Source organism: Psittacula echo (assembly GCF_963264785.1).
Source record: "Psittacula echo genome assembly, chromosome: 9".
NCBI lineage: Eukaryota > Metazoa > Chordata > Aves > Psittaciformes > Psittacidae > Psittacula > Psittacula echo.
Genome location: NC_137745.1, coordinates 648,305 through 675,620, shown reverse-complemented (window position 1 = coordinate 675,620; position 27,316 = coordinate 648,305). Strand labels below are relative to the sequence as shown.

General features: G+C 43.7%; 1 protein-coding gene across 1 annotated transcript in view; it reads left to right on the top strand.

Annotated features, from left to right (window-relative positions):
* Positions 1-27,316, top strand: part of FHIT (fragile histidine triad diadenosine triphosphatase) — a gene marked incomplete at both ends in the record, with an annotated part of 417,329 nt that overhangs the window by 311,414 nt on the left and 78,599 nt on the right. Inside the window, one exon of the mRNA XM_080625672.1 lies at positions 22,710-22,778. Within this exon, the coding sequence (XP_080481798.1) occupies positions 22,710-22,778 (69 nt within the window). The remainder of the gene's footprint in view (positions 1-22,709; positions 22,779-27,316) is intronic.

Here is a 27,316-nt window from a genome sequence, read left to right as displayed (position 1 = left end):
TGTTTCCCTTGCCACTGTTGGAACCAGTGTGGGAATCTGCAAGACCACTGCACAATGCAAATTACTCACAGGCTTAAAAGACTCACTGGAGCAAGTTCTGAGTAGCTGTTAGCACTTCACAGCACGTTTACATGCCCCCAAAGATTTGGGCTGTGATCTCTGGTTTGGACCTCTCTGTGTTACCATAATGCAAGCTGATAACAACAATATGTCACTATGATTCTAGTTAAGCATCTGTACTGTATTGCTTATCAGCATATAGACTAATTAATGTAAGCTTAACTTTCCAAAGCAAAGCCAGTGGGGATCCTGGTAGGCAGACGTTCCTAGGAATAGCCCTGTTAGAAAACCCCATGGTCTGCACTACAGCTGTTGAACTGGATGCTAAGTGATCTACAAGGCTTTCTGGAAAACCTGCTCATCCCTTGTGTGAGCATCTGGTGGACCTAACACTGTACGATCATCTGCACTACTATCTGATCTCTAGAGGTGTCTCCTTCTCTGCAAGGTATCTTTAAACCTGTCATGGCCCCTGCTTTCCCAGGCTGCTTTCATGGATTGATGGGCCTTGGATTGCTCTTGTGTCTTGTGCTCTTTGTGAGGGCAGGATCCCTTTGGTTTGCTTTCCTGCCTGGCTGTGATGCAGAGATGTTGTTGGCTAATTTGATCTCTTGTGCAGCTCAAGGGGAACTAAACGGAGGAGCACAGTTTTTCTGTATTTCAAAGGGCAGGAGAAGTACAGCTAGAATTTTCTTATGCACTGTCTGGTGACTGAGGAAGGGAAAACTCCAGCGTTGTACTTGAGAAGCCTTGAGATTAAATTATGTCATTTAAGAACTCATTAGCCTGTCTTTCAAGTGTATGCACTTTGGGGAATAATAATTTTTCTTCTGCTTTGCCTTTGAGTTGTTTGTGTGTCATATCTCTCATGACTAGGAACTGCAGCTTTATGGCACTTTGGATTGGATAAACCTCCTTAGCTTTGAAACGTTAAAACCTTCAATTAGTTGGAGTTGAAAACTAAAGGCCAAACATTTTAAATGTAGGCCCCTGAAGCTTATGAGAGCTACAGGCATTCTTCACCTCTGAAAAACCAAACCTGTCATTTAGGTAGCTAAATTTAGTTGCAGGTACCCTGCTTTTGCCAGCCTAGTTTAATCGCTGACACCTACAGTATTACTCTGGATCATATGGTCTTTCCCTTGCCCTTTGCACTTCTGTTATATGTTTTCCTTTTCCTTCTAGAGAAAGGCTGGAATTTATGTTTAAATGTTCAGGTTGTAATGTCCTCTTGATTCTCCCAGCAATTTGTTCCATGACAAACAGATCCCTCCTGCTCTTTTTGCAGAAAGTACCTATTAGGTTCAGCAGTCTAAAGCAAAAGTGGGCCCTAAAAACCTGCTTAGAAAGGTCTACATTAACTTACCAAAGATAAATGCTAGTTTTCCATTGTTTGGGTGAACCTCTGTCCTGTTTTGCTGTCCTTAGCCTCCATCCCTCCAAGCTGTGCTCTCTGGCTATCACAATGCATGTCCCCTGCTCAGGATAGTGAAAAAAAAATCTGCCTTTCAAAATCTGCCCCTTGAAATGTGTTTGGGCACTATGAAAGCTATTACCTTACGCCTAAGTTTTGACTGGCTCCATACTTTTGAAGGAGATAAGGAATCAAGTGTGGGTTATTCGTTTTCTGACTGGGGTAGCAGAACAAGTATGGACAAATGGGCAGCAGTGACTTGTGCAGATTTAGGCATTCACTGGTACAGGTGCCCACAGAAGTAAATCTATGAGCAAAGAAAATTTTTTGAGAGGTTTGTATTGATAAGATGAAAAGCCCCTGAAAGAATCTAACAACGCTGGGACTAAACTGCCTTTCCATTGCCATGATCTTCTGCTTCTCCTGATTGTGAATGCTGAAAATCTGCTCTGCTTTCCCAGGGTCCTAATACAAAATTCATTGTCAGAACTGGAAGGCACAAAACTAGCAAAGACAAAACTCCAAACAAACCTAACTCTCAAACCTCCAAACAAGGAAGGAGGTCTCTTAATTATAGTTGCACTCTAAGCAGATGTTAACAAGTCTAAACCTTTTCAGACTATAATCTATTGCTGGTCTCCTCATCTAACTAACTAAGGATGCTGGGGAGGGACTCCTCATTACAGAACGTATCACAGTATCACAGTATGCTAGAGATTGGAAGGGACCTCAAAAGATCATCTCGTCCAATCCCCCTGCCAGAGCAGGAACACCTAGATAAGGTTACACAGGAATGTGTCCAGGTGAGTTTTGAATGTGTCCAGAGAAGGAGACTCCACAACCCCCCTGGGCAGCCTGTTCCAGTGTTCTGTCACCCTCACTGAGAAGAAGTTTCTTCTCAAGTTTAAGTGGAACCTCTTGTGTTCCAGTTTATACCCATTACCCCTTGTCCTATCATTGTTTGCCACTGAGAAGAGCCTGGCTCCATCCTCGTGACACTCACCCTTTATATATTTATATACACTAATAAGGTCCCCCCGCAATCTCCTCCTCTCCAAACTATAGAGACCCAGCTCCCTCAGCCTTTCCTCATAAGGGAGATGCTCCACTCCCTTAATCATCTTTGTTGCCCTGCGCTGGACTCTCTCCAGCAGGTCCCTGTCCTTCTTGAACTGAGGGGCCCAGAACTGGACACAATATTCCAGATGCGGTCTCACCAGGGCAGAGTAGAGGGGAAGGAGGACCTCTCTCGACCTACTGACCACCCCCCTTCTAATACACCCCAGGATGCCACTGGCCTTCTTGGCCACAAGGGCACAGTGTTGGCTCATGGTCATCCTGCTGTCCACTAGGACCCCCAGGTCCCTCTCCCCTACACTACTCTCTAACAGGTCGTTCCCCAACCTATACTGGAACCTGGGGTTGTTCCTGCCCAGATGCAGGACTCTACACTTTCCCTTGTTATATTTCATCAAGTTTCTCCCTGCCCAACTCTCCAGCCTGTCCAGGTCTCGCTGGATGGCAGCACAGCCTTCTGGCGTGTCAGCCACTCCTCCCAGCTTAGTGTCATCAGCAAACTTGCTGACAGTACACTCAATTCCCTCATCTAAATCATTGATGAATATATTAAATAATACTGGTCCCAATACTGACCCTTGAGGCACTCCACTAGATACAGGCCTGTAGTGGTAGGACAGTGGGTAACGGGTTGAAACTTAAACAGAGGAAGTTTAGATTGGATGTACGGAGAAAGTTCTTTACTGTGAGGGTGGTGAGGCACTGGAATGGGTTGCCCAGGGAAGCTGTGAATGCTCCATCCCTGGCAGTGTTCAAGGCCAGGTTGCACAGAGCCTTGGGTGCCATGGTTTAGTGTGAGGTGTCCCTGCCCCTGGCAGGGGGGTTGGAACTTGATTTTATGGTCCTTTCCAACCCTAACTATTCTTGGTTCTATGATTCTATGAACTTAGTGTTTCCCTGTTCAGCTAATTCTGCCCTGATCAGTATTTCAGAAATGGACAGGTTTTGTCACTTCACCACTTCAGAAGCTGTTTTGAAATACCCCTTTGGGTGGTTGGTTTGGAGCGCTGCAGATTACAAAGGATGATTTCCCAACCTACTCTATTATATTTATTCTGGCTTTGATTCAAAATGAGAAATGATTCATGACGTTGAAATGGACCTCACGCAGTTGCATTGCCACAGGCTGGGTGGTCTCAGCCTTGCTCGTTATCCTGCTGCAGTACCAATATCAGACTGCTCAGTGTCTTCCTTCCTCGGCAGGAGAATACCTGTTTCTCTGGATGAACAACCTCTCTAAGAGACAATGAGGAGATTTCTCTTTCCCATATCTCCCCACCTTTTCTCTCTTGTGGAGGGGGCAGGAATCTGGTTCTGTGCTTGGAGAAGTAGCAAAAGGAGAGTTTGTTTCGTTTTAAATGGCGGGTAGGAGAATTTCTTTAAGTTATGTTGAATTTGTTGAGAAACTCTGGGGTAAACTGTCCCCTTAAAATGCGTGTTCAGCTGAGGACTTTGGTGTAACTGAATTAAGTGCTGTGGTTTTTTATTTATGGATAGAGCATCCTTTTTTCCAGCCATGTTTTGTGCGTTGCTTCAGCAAATGACAAGCGTCTTCTTTCCTTGGACTCTGAATATGAACTTCTTCCTTTCTCATGCCTACGAATATGCAATATTTCATCCCTTTCTTCATCTACTTAGGCTCTCCTTGTGCCAGTATGAGAGTCTTTTATGTCTCTTACAGTATCATGTGGTGCTTCACCCACACACGTCCTGCTAAGAATCATCATTGCTCATCTCCTTTGAGAATATATTCTTATCATCTTATAAGAACTTGTTTTCCACAGATATTAAGGTTTATTTAATATATATTGGTCTTAGTTTGAATTATTAATCTTACAGGTTGAACCAGGAAATAATTCCTTGTGCAAATGACCTTAAGATGTCTCCAAAATAATCAAATTTACAACAGTTTCTCAAGTGCTTAAACAACATTTGGAAAAGATACATAGTTTTCACATATACATAGAGTTTTCACATGACCTTAATGTAGATGAAACAGGGTTTTCAGAGCTGATTGGCAATAATGCAGGTGGCTAATTTCTCTGAAGTGTACTGCATGTCAAAGTGCATTGAAAATCTGTCAGGAAGGGTCAGTGTCACAGTTGCTGCTCATTGCAAAATGGCTTCAGAAATTGGCTTTAAGTTTGGGTGTTCGACGACCTGACTTAAGAGCAACAGTTACCAAAAAAGCAAATAACCAAACTTATTCTGGCCTTCTTTTCAGATGATGCGCCTAAAGGAAAGCTCTTAAATGAGCATTTCTACTGTCTGAATTTGTGGTTTGATTTTCAGAATATCACCTTGCTCTCTAATTGTCACTTTGCACACCCTAGGTTCTAAAATGAAGGCTACAGTTCATGTTGTTTAGCAAATTGTAACGTAGCAGGAATGTCAGTGTCATCTACTCTATGAGCACGGCTTTCACCTCCAATTCCTTCACTCAGTCAATTTTTAAGCTAAAATTCAGGTTTATTTTGTGTTTCCAATCTGAACTACAGTGTTTAGTATTTGTTGCATTCTCATTCTGCTGAGATGCCAAGAGACTGCCATGATATGATTCACACAACTGGGGTTCTGCTCACTTGACTGTGTCAAAATAATAACAGCAAAGATTGAGCTGATCCCTGATGCAACCTCCTGGAAGTGAGGACCATGCTACTGTTGAGTGTGTATAGCTCATTAGTTGTATCCCGATGCAATTGCTGCTGCTGCTTCTTGAAGAGTCAGACCTTCTGCATCCAGAATACCATCCCAGGAGTGTTACACTTTACCTTCTAGAAACCTGGCCTAAAGCAAAGATGCGGTGATGTCAAAACCACTCAGATCTGATCCATGGTCTTGTGGGTGGTATTCTGGCATCTGGCCATACAGAAACACTGAGCTTCTGACCCTGAAGCCAGTAACAAGTAGTCAGCACCTCTTAAATTCAGGCCTCTGCTCCTGACAGGCTGAAAGAAAACCAAAGGCAGCAGACTGATCTGGGGAGTGTTCAGACTCCTGGAGATACAGAAGTTTGGGAGGAACTTTAGATTAAGTCCCATCTTTTCTGATGTGACTTGCTTATTCCTAGTCAGCATTTAACACTCTGAACATCCCTTGTTAGGGGCACAGATACATCTCTGGAGCAGCAGCTTCACTCTGTACTAGCATATTTATTATCTTTTTTAATGTGTAACTGGCCTGAAAGTTGGAGTGAGTGGCTAACTCTGCTAATTATATGAAACTCTTTAATATGATGCTGGAAGTGTTCAGCAACTGTACCTGCATTAACAGTGCTGTGCTAATGCAAACATGGCACTCAGATTGCAAGTTCTGAAATTTATCAGGCAGACTAATTATTTAGATGTGAGCTGTAGGTTACATCAATAAATAGCTTTCCCTCAGTAAATGGCAAGGTGTCATGGTGTTAGCCACATGGCTTGTAGCAGAGTGGAATTAATGTTAACACTTCTGTAGCTTGCTTTCTCTGATTAGTAATTCTTTCGATGTGGTAGATGAGCTGAATTCATGAAAGTTTTGCCTGCCCTCTAGGTCTCTGTTTTGCATTCCTTGTGCACTGCAGCTTGCTTTTGACTCCTGCAGCAACATTGGATAGTAAACCCACAAACAGCTCCATGCTCAGCTTGTGGAGTGAGGCATAATCCAAACCAAACTGGGCGCTTCCCCTGTGGCAATATCTCCACACCCCAGCTCCTGTAACCTGGACCTCCAGCTACAGAAGCAGCCTGTGTGCAATTAGCAGTGTGTATATAATAGAGCAGTGACAAAGAATAGCATATACTGAGAAGGCAGAGATCATTGTTGTAATGAATAAGGAAATTGCCAGGTAGGCTCCTTGCATTTTGCTGTTTCACACAGGAAAGATACACGTATGTTCACACAGAGGCACAAAGTGATAATATGCCGCCTGCAACTTTTTAGGATGCTTTTTGAGTACAGAGTCATGAAAGCTCAGAAAATCCTATATGAGAAAAGCCACTCTGGGTAGTCAGAGTTTCACTGAAGTTTCTTGCCGTTATTAGTTTTAAATTCACTTAGGTTTGCTTCAGTTTCATTTCCGGAGGCTCTGGTGGTTTTCTGGCAGCGGAGTTGGGGGGTGTTAGGTGACAGTTTGCATGTTCCCCCTCGGTCTCCTAGCAGAGGCTTTTTTTTTCCTCCAGTCATGCTAATTTACATGCAGCTTTCAAAACAGAACTCAGGCAGGCGTCCTGCCTCTCCTTCCCCATCAGCCCCAATTCCCACTCCTCCTTTTCAGCCTCATCACCTCTATTCATAAAGCTGAAAACCAGGTGAGTGTGTTACTTGTGCTTCACTTAAAGGGGAATCTGTGGGCCTGATTCTGCAACCTTCCGTGGGTGTTCTGGCAAGCAGCAGGGAAGGTGCTCAGCACTTTAAGGAATGTGTTTTGGTTATTCACAGACTCACAGCCTGGTCACTGCCCTACTCTCCTGCAGCACTGCATCACAGGAAGGCTCTTGCCCATCTGTTTCATGGTGGATTTAGGAGGAGGAACCTGGTTGCGTGGCAGTCATTCAGCAGCAATATCTGCGTTAGGCCCAGTGGAAGCAATTGAATCAACTCAGTGCAAGGGATTAAAAGAAGCCAGATGCTGCCTTAATGGACAAGCATAAGGCAAAGTTGCAAACATGGCCTTTTGGGGAAATTGAAAGCAGTTTAGTTCAGGTTCCGCTGAGAGGAGTGAGGAAGAAATTGTCTATTAGTCTCAAGCCAGGCTGACAGTGCACCCATACCAAGCTCGCAGATGCTCGCACCCGCCAGGTAACCTGGGGCAGGCATTTCCCCTTGCAGCCTCGCTCAGGCTGGGCAGCAACCAGAGCTCACCGAGATGCCTCCCTGAGACCAGCTCTCAGCCTGGCTCCAACGGGACATGTCTGTATGATGGGAGGTATCTTTGGTCTCAACCAGACCCTGCAGGGCTGCTGTTTGTTCCTCATCCCTCCAGCATGGACAGGAGGCGAGTAGGGCAGGAGTAGATCACCTTAGCAACCTCTCTGCCAGCACTTCTGAAGAACTTGTGCCAGGTTTGGGCCAACCTAATCCAGAGGAAGGGGAAAGAGGAAGGCGGGTTGTGAGCCTGATCTGTAAGTGGCTCTCATCTCTGATCCCAGAAGAGCAGATCAGCATGTCGAGGTTGATGATGAAATTTTGCTGTAGCCCTTGTGTTTAGTAAAAACTGAGGATGTTCTGCTGGTCTTTACCTAGCCAGAAATGGAACAGACACTAGTAACAATTTCAGCTCCTTCTGTTTTCATTTTATTTTGTGAATAGAGCCACTGGTGAATCATGAACCTGCTGTTAAGGTCCAGTTTCAAACCCTGCATGAAGCTGCACTCTATAAAATTTTTTTTTTTTTCACTACTCAATATTTCCTACCTTTCCTTTCCTTTCCTTTCCTTTCCTTTCCTTTCCTTTCCTTTCCTTTCCTTTCCTTTCCTTTCCTTTCCTTTCCTTTCCTTTCCTTTCCTTTCCTTTCCTTTCCTTTCTTTCCTCTTCCTCTTCCTCTTCCTCTTCCTCTTCCTCTTCCTCTTCTTTCTCTCTTTCTCTCTCTTTCTCTCTCTTTCGTCTCTTTCATTTTCTGAGCCAAGGTGTTTAGCTGCAAGAGCGGAAGGCCATGCAAATCAGACCAAGCCAGCTTCATAGATTTTGCCCACTTCAATTAAGTTGTAGGGCTTCAAATGAATTTGGCTTCAGTTTCTGATGCCTCCATGCGCTGTATTCTGTTCCAGTGTGGATGTTAAATCATGCAGAAATGGAGCATGACCTGACTTTCATGTCTGTTTATCTGGCTGTAGCTGGTTTTGTGTAACTAATTTAAAAAGATTGATTGTTGGTTAATTACATTAATGAACTGAACCAACATGAGCACAGACCAGAGCTCAGCAGTCTCCTAAACAGTCATTAAGAATAGACATCTATCTTTTCACCTGCTTGTACAGCCTCTTGTTGTGTGGCAGTGCATGGAATCGTAATTTTGAAGGTTAAACAACTTAAGGGCTTAATCACAAACTGTTCACCTCTGCTACCCTTCTGCCCATATGGCCCTGGTAGTCAGAGTCAAAGTCCATTTGGACAAACTGTCTGTTGAAAGGTCTGCAGGACAGCAAGGCTGGTGGTTTCAGCTGGGTTCCTGGCAAATGCCAACGTGCACTGCAGATCCACGAAAGTTCCCTGGATGAAAGGATTTTATGGATTTAAACAGTTTGGAAATAACTCCTTTCCCAATTAGGGTAATTCATGCTTATCAAGGTGAAAGTGTGCTAAGCAGAACAGTTCACTCTTCTCTGTAGCCAGCTCATGACTGAAGAAAGATTGAATCGCTAATACATTTGTGCAATTGAATCGGTAAGTGAACATGATGGAGTTCTTGTTATAGCAAACAAGCAATGGAAAACACGTTCCTCTGTATTTCAGTGTTGGCCTTGTAGCCATTCACCTCACTTACGTGATGCAGGAGCTTACAAAAGAACTACTTTAAGAAGCAAAAAAAAAGTTTAAAATGGGGACTTCGTCATTTTTTCTAACATGATTGCAAAATATTACACAGTGAATAAAGGTAATGAATGCATTTTATTTTATGTTGAAGTTTGGGGACATACTAGTATATATTGTTGCTGTTAGCACATCTGCTTGCCAGATTTCTTGAAATCATGAAGCGATTAACCTGGAGTGCTGCCACTGGCTTGGGCAGAAGGGGAACTGAAGCACAACTGCATATTATGAAAGATGGCAAGAAAAATCCTAGTTACTTGGGAAATCAAGAATGAAGGCACTTTTGCACTGGTAGCCTTGTGGGAGATATGAGCTTGTATGGGTGGTTGTCAGAATCTTTACAGGTGACTTGTGTCAGTGTGGATTCTGATCTTCTGCAAGGCCTATCCAGTAACTGCTGATACTGAGGAGTCATTGCAGGGATCTCAGTCACCTTTGGGTGATGTTGTAGGTGACCTATGAGTTCTGATTTTCAAGGAGGCTGTTTGCTTCCACGAAACCATTCTGTACTCCAAATTCAACAGTGTCTGTGGGAAGCAAGTAAAGAAAAAAGGATTGACCATCAGTCATATAGCCCATGCGAGAAATCTGCTTTCTTGATTCTCAGCTCACTCACTGGATGTGCCATCAAAATAGTTTGAGGGGACAAGGGAGGAGAATTACTTCTGTGGGTTGTCTGGAGACCTGTCCTGCTTCCCCATCCACCCCATTCGGTGGACTGTTGATGGGTGAACAGTGGATGAGCTGCATAAGGGATTTCAGGCATTGGTTCATGACAGCTTAAAAGTACTTTAAATGTGAGGGGGAGAAGTTGTGGAATGACACGTATGCAAATGATGTTAAATTACGGTTTTATCGAAGTTCTTCTCTTTCAAGCTAATTGAAAGACAGAGGCCACTGCTGTAAGAGGAAAATATAAAAACTATATTGAAACATAAAAGTGTTTCTGATCAAGTAAAATTCTGTTTCTGTTGAATGTTTTATTTTGTTCCAGTCACATAAATTACCATCTTTGAAATACTGAAACTCCCACAATCAGCTTTTTGTAACAGAAAGTAATTTACATTTAAAAGCTTTAACTGAAGCAGTTAAACCTTAGCAATGAATGTGCATTTTCGGCAATAAAAGAGAGAAACAGCCCATGTTTGGAGCCCATGTCTGCTATATAGAATTTTAATATTAGAAATAACTAAATGCAGTCTAGTGAGTGCTATAGGTACGCACAGAGATGTTTCCTAGTACTTGAGAAATGTATTCTTAAGGCTATGAAATGCCTCAGTACTGACACAGAGCTTTGGAAATCTCCCTTAGCACTGATGGATGCTGTCATGGAAAGCGTCATGGCTTGAATGCATTTCATCCTCTGCAGAAAGAGATGAAGGTCAGTCATGTTGCCATCATCAGAAACATTTTCTTTCTCCTTGCAATAGTATCTCTCTTCCATCTTGCCGTGGGTTGACCCTGGCTGCATGCCCGGTCCCCACCAAAGCTGCTCTATCACACCCTGCCTCATCTGGGTAGGGGAGAGAATATACATCAAAGCACTCAGGGGCTGAGATAAGGACAGGGGGAGATCACTCACCAGTTACTGTCATCAGCAAAACAGACTGGACTTGGGGAAATTAGTTTAATTTATTACCAATCCAATCAGAGTAGGGTAATGAGAAGTAAGCCCAAATCTTACAAACACCGTCCATTCACCCCTCCCTTCTTCACGGGCTTAACTTTACTCCTGGTTTCTCTACCTGCCCCCCACAGCAGTGCAGTGGGATGGGGAATGCGGGCTGTGGTCAGTTCATCCCACATAGTCTCTGCCGCTCCTTCCTCCTCAGGTGGATATCTGCTTCGCTGTGGACCTCCAAGGGCTGCAGGGGCACAGCCTGCCTCACCATGGCTGCACTGTGGGCTGCGGGGAATCGCAGCTTCTCCTTGCCCCCACTCCAGCTTCCCCCTTCCTTCTGCACTGACCTTGGAAGTCTGCAGAGCTGTTCCTCTCACGTGTGCTCACTCCTCTCTCTGGCCGCAGTTGCCCCTGTGCAGTAACTTTTTCCCCTTCTTAAAGACATTATCTCAAAGGTGGTACCACTGCCACTGATGGGCTCAACTTTGTCCAGTGGCTGGTCCATCTTTGGAGCTGGCTGCATTGGCTTTGTTGGACATGGAGGAACCTTCTGGCAGCTTCTCACAGAAGCCACTGCTGTAGTCCCCCTGCTACCAAAACCTTGCCACACAAACCCAATACACATCTTTAATGAAAGGGGAGACAGGGACAGTATTTTGATTCTTTATCCTATCAGTTGCAATAGTTGTCTAAAAAGGCAGTAACCACAAAAATTAGAGATGATGATTTCCCTCTTTGAATAACTGGTGTGTAAGACTTGTCTTCCCCCAGCCACATCCATTCCTGATTTATCTTCTCCTCTTCTCCCCTACTCCCTGCATTAAAGAGGGAGTGGGCCATTGCTGCTGTAATGCTCTTCTTCCCTGCTAGAGGAGAAGATAAATTTCAGTTTTATGCTCTCCTCAAATGTACTCAGACACATGGAAGAAATATCTTACAGGTGTTTGTATCATTGCAGATACTCCAGAGAATTGAAAACTCTCTATATTCCAACAGTCATCTTTCCCTCGACCTTAGTGTACCGAGTCCTGCCATTCAGTGGGAAAATGGGTGGAAAGTTTCAGCAAAATGGGGATGAGAGCATGGGTGTTAATTGGGGGGCTGGAGGGCTGATGCTGTGGGAGAAGCTGTACACAACTACATACAAAACAGCAGCTGGTCCTTTCTGAGGGAGCTGGACCTTTCTTGACATCAAGATTTGTCTGGGAGGGGGTCAAACCTTACCCTTATTAATATCAGAAAGTAAATTAGCATTATATAGCCCTTCATATCAGACCTTTCAGGAGTTTCTCATCCTTTTCATTTAGACTGGGTCTCAGGGGGAAAAACCCAGTAGTAACACACCGGTGTGATAATTAGTAAGCACATTCTACATAATTACAATGTTAGCATCTCAGGGGGGAAATGAAAGCTTGTGCTGTCCCTTTAATGGAACAATTTGATAATCCTCTTAGCATTTTCTCTTTTGGCTGATAATATTTCACAGAATTTTACTTTGTAAAATATTCCTAAAGGGAGGCTTAAGCAATAATGCACATATTATGGAAATGACTCTCATTAAGTATAGGAAGAGACTTCGGCAAAGCCGTGAACTGCTTCGAAACATGTAACCCCCATTAGGAGCTTCATTTAAATGTTTATTCACTGGGCAGTAAATGTTTATTATAGAATGGTTTATTGAAACATAAATTAAAGAACCCTAATTATACTTATCACAAGTGTTCAAACAATACGCATTTATCAAGACTTAACTAAAGATCAGGGGTGAGGGGAAATGCATTTGCATCTTGGCCATACCGTATTTGCACAAAACCAGTGACCCTGATAGAAGGCAAAGATGCAGATCTCAAGGCAGGTGCTCTATGGCTGTCCCCAAGCGTACAGCATCTTCCCAAACAGCTTTGGAGGCGCCTTCATTGGTCTGTGCATCAGCCTTCCCATCTGTAAGACAGAAGTGATACTTCATGCAGGGGTCACAGGGGCTTTGTATTATTTTTGCAGTTCCTTGGTTTTCAAGGTGTAGAAGATGCTCTCTCATAGTGTCTCATAGTGTCTCAGTCGTACTGCTGCTGACATGTAATCCAGGAAACATGATGTAGCAGTTGGTTGGACCAAGGTATGGTGTTCTTTCTGTTGATTTACACAGAGTAATAGTTGATGTTCCTTCAGGTCTTCCTGTCCCATCCACTGTGGTTGCTGGGGAGGGGATAGGCACTGAGTAATGGCAGGTAAGAGGAGCTGGTGATGGTCCTTAGCCTGACCTTCCTCCCACCATGTATGGACCCTTATTCTTAGAATTGTGGACCAGGTTAGAGGTCAGGAAATATCAGTTCAGAAACACCATACCACTGTTATTACCACTTACTCATTTGTTGCCTTTCAGAGGATCTCATAGATGTCGAAATTACATTTGGATCCCCATTTCCAGTAAACAGGCTGATTACCCTCATTATTGTGCCAGTTTTATTGGGGTTTGGGGTTGAGGAGGAGGAGTTGGCAATTCTCTTGCAAATGCTAAAGTTGCCTTCAGCTGTGGAAGTTATAACTGCAGGTCTCCAGTGGGTTTAAGTGTCTTTCTGTGGATGTTTTCATTAGGTCTGCATCCCTTTTTTAGCTCATCTGCAGCTCATTTCTTTTAAACTTTGCAGCAGTTGACAGGTGCGTTATTTATGGAGGATGCTGGATCTGCACATTTCTCTATCTACATGTTTGAAGATGTACTCTGCTGCAAGTCCTCCACTTGGTCTGGTTTCTGATTCTTTTTTCCTCTCATATTTGCAAATTCTCTCAGTTTTGTTGCTCTCCAATGTACTTGTTCTCTGTGCTGGGCAGGATCATGATACTCACTCTTCTAGAGGCAAATCCATGGCACAAATGTTGGTAGGGATCGTTGCAAAGCATTCTTTTTTCCTCCTAGGGGGTATGTGTATGGTGCAGTGCCGTGCAGATACACACAAGTGTTTCCCGCATGGTAGTGTGTGGGCAGCCTGTGTGGCCTCCTTTCCCAGGACTTGTTCCAGTTTCTTCTCTTTTCTCTCTTTGCACCCTCTTTCTGCATGACTTTGATTCACAAAACTTCCACCACCATCTCCATTCTGTTGGTAGCTCCCACCTTTCCTGTTCTCTGGTGGCTCTTATAGTCCATTCCCACCTGTATCTCTGCTTTTTGCTCTGCTGTGCCCTGAGACTGATGTGGATTTCTTCTTCCTTCCCTTCCAAAGCATCCGTCTCTCCTCCTGCACACATTACTCTTGAGCCTGGCAGTGTGCCACTCCTTTCCATCTGGATCACATCCTTATGTTTCTCATGATGGTAGAAAAGCAAGCTCCAGTTTTGTGTTTTAGCACACCAGAGCCAAAGCAAAGGTGTTACAAGAGTGTGTGAGTCTGTGCAGCCTTCCTAGGGATGGAGTAATCCCTACCACGAGAGTGCCAGAGCCGCCATCTGGGGAGGAGGCACCAGCTGCCTGCATCTGTACAGCCTCGTGCATGAGGTTTTAGTGGAGGTGGAAAGGAAAATGCTGATTCCTAGAAACAGGGCATTTTTGTAGGAAAGAAATTGTTTCAAGTAGTTTCCTGTCATGTTTTAATATTTTATAAAAATTAGGTCATTTAAAGTGGTCTTACTTTGTGTAATTTATAACTCCTGGAAATGTGGAAAAATAGTATTAATGCTGGCAATAATTTTGAAGGCTATGAAAACGGAGTGGTTTAATTGCCCAAACCTCTTTCTTTTCCTAATGTTGAATAGGACTTTTTTACTTTGTGATTTATTTCCACATCCCAACCCAGTTCAGGACTAGGAAAAATGTCAAGAACTCATAAATACTCACTGAACAGAAATTGTTTTCCTGTGAATATGTCTTCGACAGGGCCTGCAAGCCTTAGAAATTGGCTTTCCGTGCCTCTAAAGAGCAGCTGTACCAAGTGTGTGGTGCCTGGGTAATGCGATGTGTTGTCGGGGACAGCAGAGGGAGTGCTTTCTGTTAATGAGCTATAGCTGTACAGGCAGGGTTTTCCACGGAATAGTTTTGTAACAGGGTTAATTGAACAGTTAATCAGGAATACCAAACAAGGGCTCCATGGAAGCCCAGTTTACAGAGACGACAAAATTGCTCTATTTTTCATGTAGCTATCTCAGTATTGCGGTTGACTTTCTTTATCACCCACTAACAGTCTTGCTTGGAGAATGGTTATTAGTTTGGAACTTCTACAGTTAATCTGGTAGTTTAGAAGAAGTATTATCACAGCCTCCCGTAAGAAGCCCATGTCTCTAATGGACAGGGGACTTTGCAGCATCGAGGTCTTCTCTGCAAACCAGCAACCTTTATTGCAGTGAACTGGCTATGCAATGATCTCCTGAAGCCACTAATGCCCTTCTGCCCTCCCTCCTGCTTGAACACGACAGTGGCAGAGACACTGGGGTTTACTCTTCCTGTCCCTGATGTCCCTCCTTGCCCTACATCATGGCCTTTCCTGATGTTACTGCACCATGAGACCATGGAAGCCCGCAACTGCAAAGCTTTATCTCTGTAGAAAGGATGAAAAGTAAGGAGGGAAAGGATTAAGCTGCTGAAAGGCATCTGGTTTTGCTGCATGAAGGCACAGTTCAGCCATGTACTGCTTGTGCAGGTGTGGGGGGAAAAGCTCTTCCTCTGCCAACTTTTTGGCAGCCCCCCCCGCCCCAGTCCTCAAGGTTGTGTGACCCGTTGCTGGTTTGTATGTATTCACCCTGTAGCAACATTTACTGCTAATAGACCCTGGGTGCATGCTGAGGAGCTCATGTATCTGCCTTTCTGTTGGAAGCTGAGCTTTGTTGCCCTGCTAACCAGCACAGCAGCTGAGTGAGCACAGCATAATATTCATGGATTATTGCAGGCAATGTCCATGTCCTCCCCAGCGGTGTGTGGCAGGGTCATCTGCTCTCCACTATCCTGTTCTACTAGGGAAATCTCTTTCAGTGTCTATTTTTGCCCAGTATTTTTGCTTTACATCCAGCATAGTGGTGACACGTTGGTTATTCGACCATAATTCAGTATATAAAACCAGCTGTAACTAAGACCGTTGCTTTCTGCATGGCCTTGAGTGCTGAAGCAAAAGGCACCTGACTGAATGGGTGTTTTTCCAACAAAACAGGCTCCAGGTTGTTTGGCTGAGACTTCAGTGAGCATTTTGCAGCCCTGGTTCACTGGAAATCAACTGCAGATGGGTAATCCCACAATTTAGATGTATAATCCCACAAACGCCAGATTTCAGCAGAGGTGGGATGAGCATGCTCCAGAGTGCCCACCAGAGCCACATGCTCCCACAGTCATGCTGGGAATGCCACAGGGCTTGAGTGGAGGATCCTATCATTGTGGTGGGGGGTCAGAGACATCACATGTTTTCCTCATGCACTACAGATCTGTTCCTTGCAGTACATTTTCTAATCCTTTTGACATTGTGGGTACAAAGGTCTTGAAAAAGCTTCTCTTAAGAGTGATTTTGCATCACTTAATAATTCTCACCGTTAGGAGCTTCTCAGACTGTGATTTAATTTATACTGTGGTAGCCACAGAGGAAACCACAGACCCAGCGCTAGAAAAGGTCTAATAATTTTAGATTTGGAGGTGCTATAAAATTCAGCTATCAAAAGCAACTGATGGGGCTCAGGTTGGATGGGAGTTTGATCAGCCTGGTCTAGTGGAAGGTGTCCCTGCTTGTAGCAGGGGTGTTGAAACTGGATGAGCTTTAAGGTCCCTTCAACCCAAACCATTCTGTGATTCTGTGCTCTTTGTGTGTCCCTCACCTGGGGGCATATTGCTGTGTCCTGGTGTTGTCATACCCAGTGTGCCCAACTCCTGTGATCACGCACATCTTTCTCCATCAGTGGCGGACGAGGAGGAAATGGCAGCTAGCACCCCAAGCAACACAGCCATGTGTCTGCATTTTTCCTACCCTGATGCGGGGGATATTGCTTCATTCATTAATGTAAATATCTCAGCTGTTCTGTGGTGCTTTTCTTTCTTATTAATAAAAATAATGCAAAATGAGAGGAAAGCAATTTTATTTTAGGGAAAAAATTAACTGGCATCACCAGTGATTGAATGAAGCCTGCTGGAATGTGATGGGGCTGTCTGCCACCCACCAGCCATGAGGATACCAACAGTAACTGGGGAGAAAAGTTGAAATACTTTATTTTACTTTATTTTGTACACAGTGTTTGGGCTTTCTGTCTCCACACAGTGTTTTGAGGAGATATGCCTAAATCTGTTTGTTTGGTTTAGAAAAAAAAGGCAGCCAAATGTTTTGTTTGTATCCACTGACACATTTCAGTCAACTGCAAATGTCTTTTTTGGACGTGCAGGTTTTTGTTTTGCCTGGAAAACAAACTGGAAGGAAGCGGCTTGAATTTCTTGTACCACCAGCTGGGGAGACACCTCCCTGCAGTGGATCCAAAACACAGAGGCGTACACATAATATCTGGGATGCAAATACTCCCACTGAACCAATTCACAGGTTGGAAATCGAGCTGGTGCTTAAGTGCCTTGGTGGATTGAGGCTTTAGTGGAAACAGATAGTGCTAAGGAGCAAAAATGATCAATTAAAGAACTCTTAATGAGTCCGAATGCCAGCAAGTTGGAAAGGCCAGAAGCTGAAAGGCAGATTAGAGAAGGTGTGAAATCACCTGTTCAGTGTTTCTCACTAGGTGGTAGCCACTACTCTGTGCTGCTTGTATTTCACTGTGTTTTTTTGGTAAAGCTGAAAAGAAGGAAACTACTTGAGATACCATTGCCAATCCTGTTCATTTCTGTTACACAAACAGTAGGGAGAATCCATATGTTTGTTTATGTTCCGTGCACAGAATTTAAAAGAAATTGGGATTTCTGGGACAAGTTCCTGTCTTTTAAATAGATTTTAGTTACCTCAAACCTTAGAAATACTAATTTGTTTTCTGATGCAGTTGATGGATTTAGCTATGAAGCCTCGTGTTGTGTAAGAACATAATGTGTATAGTAAAGGTGACTAACCCCTGAGAATGTCTCCACTGATGCCAGGTAGCCCATATGCTGTCATAAACACTTTTTCTTCTTTTTTTCATGCTGATCACAAGAGCTTGTCTTGGGTAGAAGATCACATTGGGCTCATTCATTTCCTGCTGTGCTGGTCTGTGCATCTGCGGTGCACTATCTCTGCACTGAGCATTGAACTACAGTCCTTCACACTTTCTGATACTCCAAATTGCCTGTTGTGGGTATACAGAGCATCTTCTGTGTGCATCCTGGAACATTCTGACACAGAGATAAAAATCAGTCTGAAAGGCAGCTGAACTTTTAGGGATATGGTTGGTGATAGTTGATATTAGGCTGTATCATTGTCCTGGGTAGTAGCAGTCATTTTTCTCCTTCTTAGTAGCTGGTGCAGTGCTGTGGTTTTGACTTTCAGCCTAGGAACAGCGCTGATAACACCGATGGTTTTAGTTGTTGCTAAGTAATGCTTACTCTGACCAAGGACTTTGTGAGTCTCATGCTCTGCCAGGGAGGAGGGGAAGCCAGGAGAAAGCAGAGACAGGACACCTGATCCAAACTAGCCAAAGAGGTATTCCAAACCACAGCATGTCATGCCCAGGATGTAAACTGGGAGTTGCTCAGAAGGGCTAGATCGCTGCTCGGATCGGGCTGGGTATCGGTCAGCTGGTGGTGAGGTGTTGTATTCTCTTCCCTTGTTATTTCCCTTATCATTATTATTATTGGTGGTAGCAGCAGTGATTTGTGCTATACCTTAGTTACTAAACTGTTCTTATCTCAACCCGTGGGAATTACATTCTTTTGATTCTCCTCCCCATCCCTCCGGGAGCGGGGGGATGAAAGGGGGGAGTGAGCGAGGGCTGAGTGGCTGAATTGCCGACTGGGCTTAAACCAAGACAGTTCTTTTTGGTGCCCAGCGTGGGGCACGAAGGGTTGAGATAATGACAGATCTGACCGAAGTGTGTCTAATCGCATTTGTGATAAGCATTCATTGTTTCTGATTAATAGTCACTTGTCACAATGCCGATTTCTTGGCTCTCAAAGTTGTTGCTCTTGATCTCAGAGTTTCAGCATGTCGTGCCTCACTTACAGCTGGTATATGCTGTGTTAGTGTTTATTGGCTGGGGGTCTTGGGCTAAAGTTCTTGTTTCATTATACTTTATGGTAATGACTTGTAATTCAATAGACTCATTGATCATGAAACTGGTCTGGGTTGTGTTCCTGGTGTGGTCACCACTTCTGTACTTTGGGAGGTATATAATAGAAGTTTTTAGCAATTACATATCTTTTTTCTCCTCCTCCGGTGGTCAGCCTATGAGGGAGACATTCCCCCACACCCCTGCAGCATGTACAGCAGCTACTCAAACTCCAGGCACAGCAGACAGCGCAGCTACTCCAGCTCCAAGCACAGCAGCTACACCAAACCCCAGTGACAAGTACAGCAGCTACTCAGACTCCGACTGCAATAGATAATGCAGGTACTCCAACTCCAAGCACATCAGCTACACCAGCCCCAGTGACAAGTACAGCAGCATCATTTGAGAGTTCTGAAGGTTTTGAAGGGCCTTTGGGTAGCCTTGAGACCTGCCTGCTGATTGTGATGGGGATCACCATGTTGGCACACACACAGAGTGTGTTTTATCCATGACCATTTTGTCTGATCTCAGAAGTTAAGCGAAGTCAGGTTTGGGCCTTGTCTAGGGTTAGATGGCGATATAGGAGGACCAAGAGATTTTCCTGGAGGCTGGACAGTCATGAGTGGCAGGGTGTGTGGGACAGTATGCTCAAGTATCTAGTCGACTGGGCCCCTCCAGTGCTTTGGAAGCATCGGAGATGGAAGGCAGCTGTGTGGAGTCCCCGACGACAAGTTGCAGAGACTGCTGAAGGGGAGAGTGAATTATTTTGAGCCTGGTGGGCCCATGACACCTCAGGCCATCAGGGCAGAGATGCAACATAGAGATGGACTCATGATCGAGGGGTGGACTTAGCAATAGACACTATTGCCCAGGTTATTCACGAGTGTGAACACTGCACACAGCCTCTCCTGCTCTGAAAGACTGTTACAAGAGATGGAGCCCAACATCATGGACCGGATGGACTCAGCAGCTTTATAGGGATTGGTCCATGCACTAAGGAATGATTGATCTCTCTCTCTCTCTCTGTGGATGTATATATATATTGATGGTATATTGAAAATATGGGATCTGAGCATGATGTGAATGATATGGAATAAGGGGTGGATACTGTCCTGGGTTCAGCACTAGCAGTCATTTTTCTCCTTCTTAGTAGCTGGTGCAGTGCTGTGGTTTTGACTTTCAGCCTAGGAACAGCGCTGATAACACCGATGGTTTTAGTTGCTGCTCAGTAATGTTTACTCTGACCAAGGACTTTGTGAGTCTCATGCTCTGCCAGGGAGGAGGGGAAGCCAGGAGGAAGCAGAGACAGGACACCTGATCCAAACTAGCCAAAGAGGTATTCCATACCACAGCACGTCATACCCAGTATATAAACTGGGGACAGTTATCCAGAAGAGCTGGATCACTGCTCAGTCAGGCTGGGTATTGGTCAGCAAGTGGTGAGCGGTTGCATTCTCTTCCCTTGTTATTTCCCTTATCATTATTATTATTGGTGGCAGCAGCAGTGATTTGTGTTATACCTTAGTTACTGGACTCTTCTTATCTCAACCCATGGAAGTTACATTCTTTCCATTCTCCTCCCCATCTCTCCGGGAGCAGGGGGATGAAGGGGGGGAGTGAGCGAGGGCTGAGTGGCTGAGTTACCGACTGGGCTTAAACCACAACAATCATCAAGAGAAATTCCTGACAATTGATATTTGTAGTAAAGCTGTCACTCCTTGTAGCAGAAAAGAAGGAAACTGACTGGCAGATCATTCTCTGTTCTTAAGACTAAATTCAGAATCTAGCATGAATCAGAGGTGTGACAGTGCTGGAGTTTTACAGCATCACTGCAAGCCTTCATCTTCATTTACAGTTTTCTTGAAAGTCAGTCTTTGTCCAAAACCAAAATTTCAGGCCTAGGGCTACTGAAGACTGTCTTTAAGCTCACCTTGTGATTTTGAGCAATACATCATGAGAGCAGTGAGGTTCAGATGATACATTGCACCAATACATCACAAGAGCACTTGTGCTCTCATGCTGAACACTATCACTGAACACTATCACTGATTATCACAGTGATTATAACACTATCAGAACACTATCACTGATTACTCAAAAAAACAGTTTTTGACCCTCAAGAACCATCCTCATCTCTAGGCTGAATCTGAAAGCTGTTGATAATGATAAGAACAAGCAATCACATCTTTGGTTTCTCTGGGGTAAACTGAAAGAAAAGAGTGGTATTTGGAAAATTTCATTAGCTGAAACATCCTTGCAATTTCGTTTTCTTTGCTGAGCAAATGTTTTTATGAATTGAAGTTAACACAATAAAGGAGTGTTTGAATTTTCTTACAAATAACCTCAGAATTTTTTATTTCTTTGGGATTTCATTATAGACTTGCACCCTGTTTTGAGAATGTTGCAATGAGGGGCATGAATTTTAGCTGATTTCTACCTCATCAAGTTGGGGCAGGTGCAAGCTGTCTAAGTTCTCTATAAATCATTTGGTGGTCTTTCTGATGCAGTCTTCTCTGTTGTTTTGAAGGATTTGGACACCATCTAAAATGATCTGGAGGTGCATAAATGCAATCTGTCACTCAGATCATTTGCTGCCTCTCCTCTATGAGGTTGTTGTCTGTGAGGTTTTTTTTCCTGAAGAATTATTCTCAGTTGGGTTTTGTTTGGTGTTTTGTTTGTTTGTTTGTTTGTTTTTCTCAGAAGAGAGTGAAAGAGACCTGGGAAAAGATAAAAGAACACTTTGCAATGTTCTAGCTGAACTTTCTGCTGAGAAGCAGGTAGCTGAGCATTTGATTTCCTGGTACAGTTTGAGGCTTGAAAAACTTGAGTTATACTTCCTATATGGTATGAAGGGACTGTCATCATCTCAACAGAAAAAAAAATAGCAATAGGAATACAACATCAAGTTGGTAAGGTGGCAAGCCATATATTTGCTTTCTTGTCCATATTTTTGTTCTTTTTCCACATATCTCATCAACGTTTGTGGCAAAATTGTCTCTCACCTCCTTCCAATACCTGGTGTTATCTTACAGTCCTCAGCTCTGCTACCCCCTGAGCCATGGCGCTGCCATCAGGAGAGTGACACTTATGCTTCAAGCTTTGCAAAACTGGGCTCATAACTCTTGTACCTCACATGTCTGGGACCACTTGGTGCACTGACACCCATGACCCTGCAGCATGTGCCCCCAGCATTCTCCTCATACCACAGGGTGTTTCAGTCTATTGTTACAACCTAGTTGATTCTATAATTCTATTCTAGCTGTAACCTCGTAGGAGGAAAGGCAAAGCGTTAAGGTGTTTTTAACCTTGCTAAAGACATTGCATTGGCCATGCTGTACAGCCTGGTGAGTGTTCTTTTCTGACAGCCTTTCTACCTGCATGGTCTCGGTTGTGTCCCATCAGTTCCTCTGTCCTCAGCCTGTGCAGCATGGCACTGAGCCTAGGGATGCCCACACAGACCCTCTGCCCACAACTGCTACAGCCATGTCCTACCACTGGCACCTTCTTATTATTATCTTATTCTTATTATCAGCTCTGAAGTCATAACACACAGCTCCGAGGTACATTGTAATTTCAAAGCTGTGGCTAAATATGTTTCTGACTGACAACTATGAATAATTCCACAAAGCCCCTAAACTTCCAGGCATTTCATGCTGAAGCCCATATAATACAGCAGAGCTGCTCTTTCATGTTTCCTGTTTTTCATCTTTTATATTCTCCAAAGAGTTGAGATACAGTTATGGAACAGGTTAATGTATTTCCCTCTGAAAATAATGCTGTGGAAGCCTGTGCGGGGTTACTTGTATGTGTTGAGAGTAATGCTGACAATCCAGAAAAGAAAGTTAGGACCTTGATAATCACCATTATTTTGTTTCACGTTTTCAGCATGTTCATGTCCATGTGCTTCCAAGGAGGAGCGGAGACTTCAGCAGGAATGACGATGTCTACGAGGAGGTAAGGACTTTATTCTATTTCTTGTTCTGAGTTGATTTTGATGTTAGAAAATCACCTTAATGATACCGGCACTGCCTTGAGTGTTGGTAGTTAATAGGATCCCTGCATCTTTACTGGTTGCAAAGATGCGGTGATAGTACCAAAACCTATACTGAGATTTCCTTGTGAACTCCAGCTCAAGCTGTGGCACACGGGGTCACACGGGGTCCCCAGGGAGGATGCAGTCAACATCTTTGGTACTTCAGTCTGTCACTGCACACAGAGTGAGGTGACATCTCTACCAATAGTTGTGTTCTATTTTGAGGGCACAAGGAAGAAAGGCAACCACACGGTTAGCTTGGCATGCAGGGAGCACGTCCTACCCCGGCTGTTAGCCTGGGGTGCCAAACCTCCCCCTTTAACACGGGAGAACAAAGGCAGCTTGTTATAACTCAATCACAAATTGCCTTCTGGCCTGATTTTTTTAGGGCTCTGCTCAGGCTTTGGATAAATCACTTTATAGCCCCAAAGATGAAAATTAAAGAGCAACTATGCATGTGTGATAAACACCTGTGCACAGATTGTATGGCAGAGCCGGGCACATAAGCTGCTCCAGCATGACTGAATTACTGGCTTTTGTTTAAATGAACAATTGTACTGACATTAACAAAAAGTTTTCCCCAGCTTGACAGCTGTCACAGTGAGTTAATGAAAAAATCCCACTATTGTTGGATGTAGTGATAGTTCTTAGTGGGCTTGGTAGGACCCTCCATCTCAAATACGACATCTCCTTCTCTTTCTGAAAATCATTAATATAAACTTGTTCAGTGATACTGCAAAACCATCTGCTTGAAGGAAAATTAATGACATTTTCTGCTTTTGTATTTTATCCTTTGTGAGATATACATGATGACAAGTCCCCACTCGCGAAAGAACTGTAGTTCTACTAGTAAAGCTGTAAAACTGTAAAGCTTTCTAATGACTTCAATATGCAAAAATAGTGAAAACCTTTATTATTGACCAGTTTCACGAAGCATAGAGACTGAGAACCCCACTAATAAAGGTAAAACCTGATAATGGGAGTGCTGAGCAAGAAGATCACATGAAAATACATGATGACCATCTTATATGCTGCTGTAGTTGAAAGCAATTAAGTGAAGCAACTTGGAAGTTAACTGGAAAGGGTTTGTCAAGCATTCAGACAGGCTGCCCAGGGAAGTGGATGCACTCACCATACCTGGAGGTATTTAGAAGGCTGTGTAGATGTGGCACTTAAGGACATGGTTTAGAGGTGGACTTGGCAGTGCTGGCTTAACGGTTGGACTCAATGGTCTTAATGCTTTTTCCAACCTAAATGATTCTATGATACTATGATTTTTTCCTTTCCAAAGGTATAAAGTGGTTTTAGATGCTGCACCAACCCACAAACTCCGTTTCCATTTTTGTTGTACTTACAGTTCCATTCCTTTCTTTTTTAACACATTTATTTCTTCCTTGTTATTTGTAAATACAAACAGGTAAAACTCTGTTAATGAACTAGACTATACATTTAGTGTTGTTAAATGAAAAAGGGTGACAAATTGGTGAAAACCATTTTTATCTTGTCATTTTCAGTTATAGCAGTTGTAGGTGTTGCTTTTGGCAGACAAAGGAAGCAAAAATATTTAGACAAGGATGTGGTAATATAACTTTTAGCAGAAGAATGTATGGCCTCAGAGTCTAACCAGCTATTCTTGAATACCACAGAGCTAACTTGTGCTTTTGTACTGACTGCAGCTGAATGAAGATTTAACATTTTTTAGGATGTCAGGAAAAAGAAATCTATTTGATGTTATAAAAAGTTCGATGCAAAGTTCTGTAGCTGGCTGGATTGGACGATGGAGGATTCAAGGAGTTCATGCTATCATGAGCGGGTAAACCTACTCTGAAAATGTGAAATGGACAGGTTACTGAAAATACAGCTGACTTGGAAAGCATTTGGCACTTATGTCACTAAAGCAAAAATCTTTGATAGAATGCATCTCTGTGTTGTACCAGCAGGACATATCCCTTTGTCAAGAAGATCTTTGAAAAGATTTAGGAAGATATGTAGATCATGGTGGGGCAACAGGCTGAGAGTCTATGAGGGATAGAGAACCATTAGGTGAGATGTAGGTGCTGGAAAGAGCTTTAAATCCATCATCCATGAAATTTGTACTTGGAACAATCCCAAACCTGTTTATAAACGGTGCTTCGTTTGCATGTATTTGAGTAATAGATGGAGTCGTAGGTTAGACAGAAAAGACCATCTTCCAAATTCATCCCAACAGCCTTTTCTGTGTTGTTTATGACATATGGAGGGTGATCAGCCTCCATTAAACAATTTGTGTTAATTGTGAAGCACACCCAGGCTGGATTTTGCATGTTGTGGTGCCTGTACAAACTACCACAGCTAAAGACTTTACAGCTATTTGGCTTAATTTTCACATATCCTTTAATCTCAGCTGTGGTTCAACACATCTATCACAAGCCTCTACTATCTGTAAATGCCTTTGAGCTCTCCAGGCTCTGCAGTTGTCATTTGTATATGCTCAGCAGATTGCTGACAAACCCCATTGCTCTGGGAGTGTTTGACAGTGAAAGGAATGCCCAGATGTCGAGATGTCAGTCTTCTTAGGGGATTTCTAGAGTTGAGACAGCTAGAAAGTACTTCCAGTCTCTTACTGTGTGCTTCATTCTCCTATTTGGTTTGGGAGTGACCACTTATCTGATGGAAAAGACAGAAAAATGCGTATGAGGTTGATCCCTGCTTAGTCTGTTTACTGGGCTCTGGTATCTTAAGGCTTTTGGCTATGAAGCTCTGACACAGTCTTATCTAAAGCAGCTTTTAAGTATAAAGAGTGTAATTAGAGGTAAGGTATAACTTTAGCACTTGTATTTTAATGAGGTTGCTGACGGACACTAGTGTCTGCTGAATATTTAGAACTTCAGTGCTGGAGCATTAATTGTAGAAAGGATAATAGAGAGGCAGACACCTATTCCATTTCTTGGTGGAATATGCCACTTAATATTTCAGATTTCTGTACCTCAGTGCATATGAAATAAGTCACTGTGATTTTTCTAAGATAGAAATCTGCATTGAATGTTTTAGATGTATATCCCCTGCATCTTGCAGGGCTTTTTCCTGGGAGAGTATTTCCCAGGAAGTGTTAGCTATCCCCACTCTGGGCTCACTGTAATGGAAAGCTAAAGGTATAGTTTTTCAGTCGTTACAATTGTCTACAATTAGTTGAAGCCTAATCCTGCAAGTTTGCACCTCAGAGTTAAATTGGTCCTACAGGGTTTTTATAGGATCAGGCCCTTCATGTTTTACTGCTGCTGGATTACTTGTCTGTGTCTTAAGTAGTTCTTACTCATTGATTTACTTTATTTCTTGGTCAGCAGAGCTGCAGCAGCTAAATATAAGGAAACCTTTTCATTAGAACACCTTTTTATTCATCTATGTTTTCTGTTCAGTTTGAAGTAGATTGATATTTTTGCATTTATTAATCAAGGAACTTAAAGGCCTTCTTATCAAGGAGCTGCTTGCTTTGAAGTAATGAGTTTTCTGCTATTGTAAGGGCATGTCACAGTAACTGATAAGAATTTGGTATGAATGAGCATCTTTACTGTAGAACATCTCTCTGTGTGGGTGCAGTCAGCACAAGTACTGCAGAGTTGTTGGAGGTCATCATGTCCAAGGCATTCAAGAACATTATCTTGAAATCATAGAATCATAGAGTCATAGAATAGTTGTGGTTGGAAAGGACCTTAAGATCATCTAGTTCCAACCCCCCTGCCATGGGCAGGGACACCTCACACTAAACCATGTCACCCACGGCTCTGTCCAACCTGGCCTTGAACACCGCCAGGGATGGAGCATTCACAGCTTCCCTGGGCAACCCATTCCAGTGCCTCACCACCCTCACAGTAAGGAACTTCCTCCTTATATTCAGTCTAAACTTCCCCTGTTTAAGTTTGAACCCGTTACCCCTTGTCCTGTCACTACAGTCCCTGATGAAGAGTCCCTCCCCAGCATCCCTATAGCCCCCCTTCAGATACTGGAAGGCTGCTATGAGGTCTCCATGCAGCCTTCTCTTCTCCAGGCTGAACAGCCCCAACTTTCTCAGCCTGTCTCCATACAGGAGGTGCTCCAGTCCCCTGATCATCCTCGTGGCCTCCTCTGGACTTGTTCCAACAGTTCCATGTCCTTTTGATGTTGAGGACACCAGAACTGCACACAATGCTCCAAGTGAGGTCTCACGAGAGCAGAGTAGAGGGGCAGGATCACCTCCTTCGACCTGCTGGTCACGCTCCTCTTGATGCAGCCCAGGATACGGTTGCTTTCTGGGCTGCGAGCGCACACTGCAGCCGGCTCATGTTCATTTTTTCATCGACCAACACCCCCAAGTCCTTCTCTGCAGGGCTGCTCTGAATCTCTTCTCTGCCCAACCTGTAGCTGTGCCTGGGATTGCTCTGACCCAGGTGTAGGACCTTGCACTTGGCATGGTCAAACTTCATGAGGTTGGCATCAGCCCACC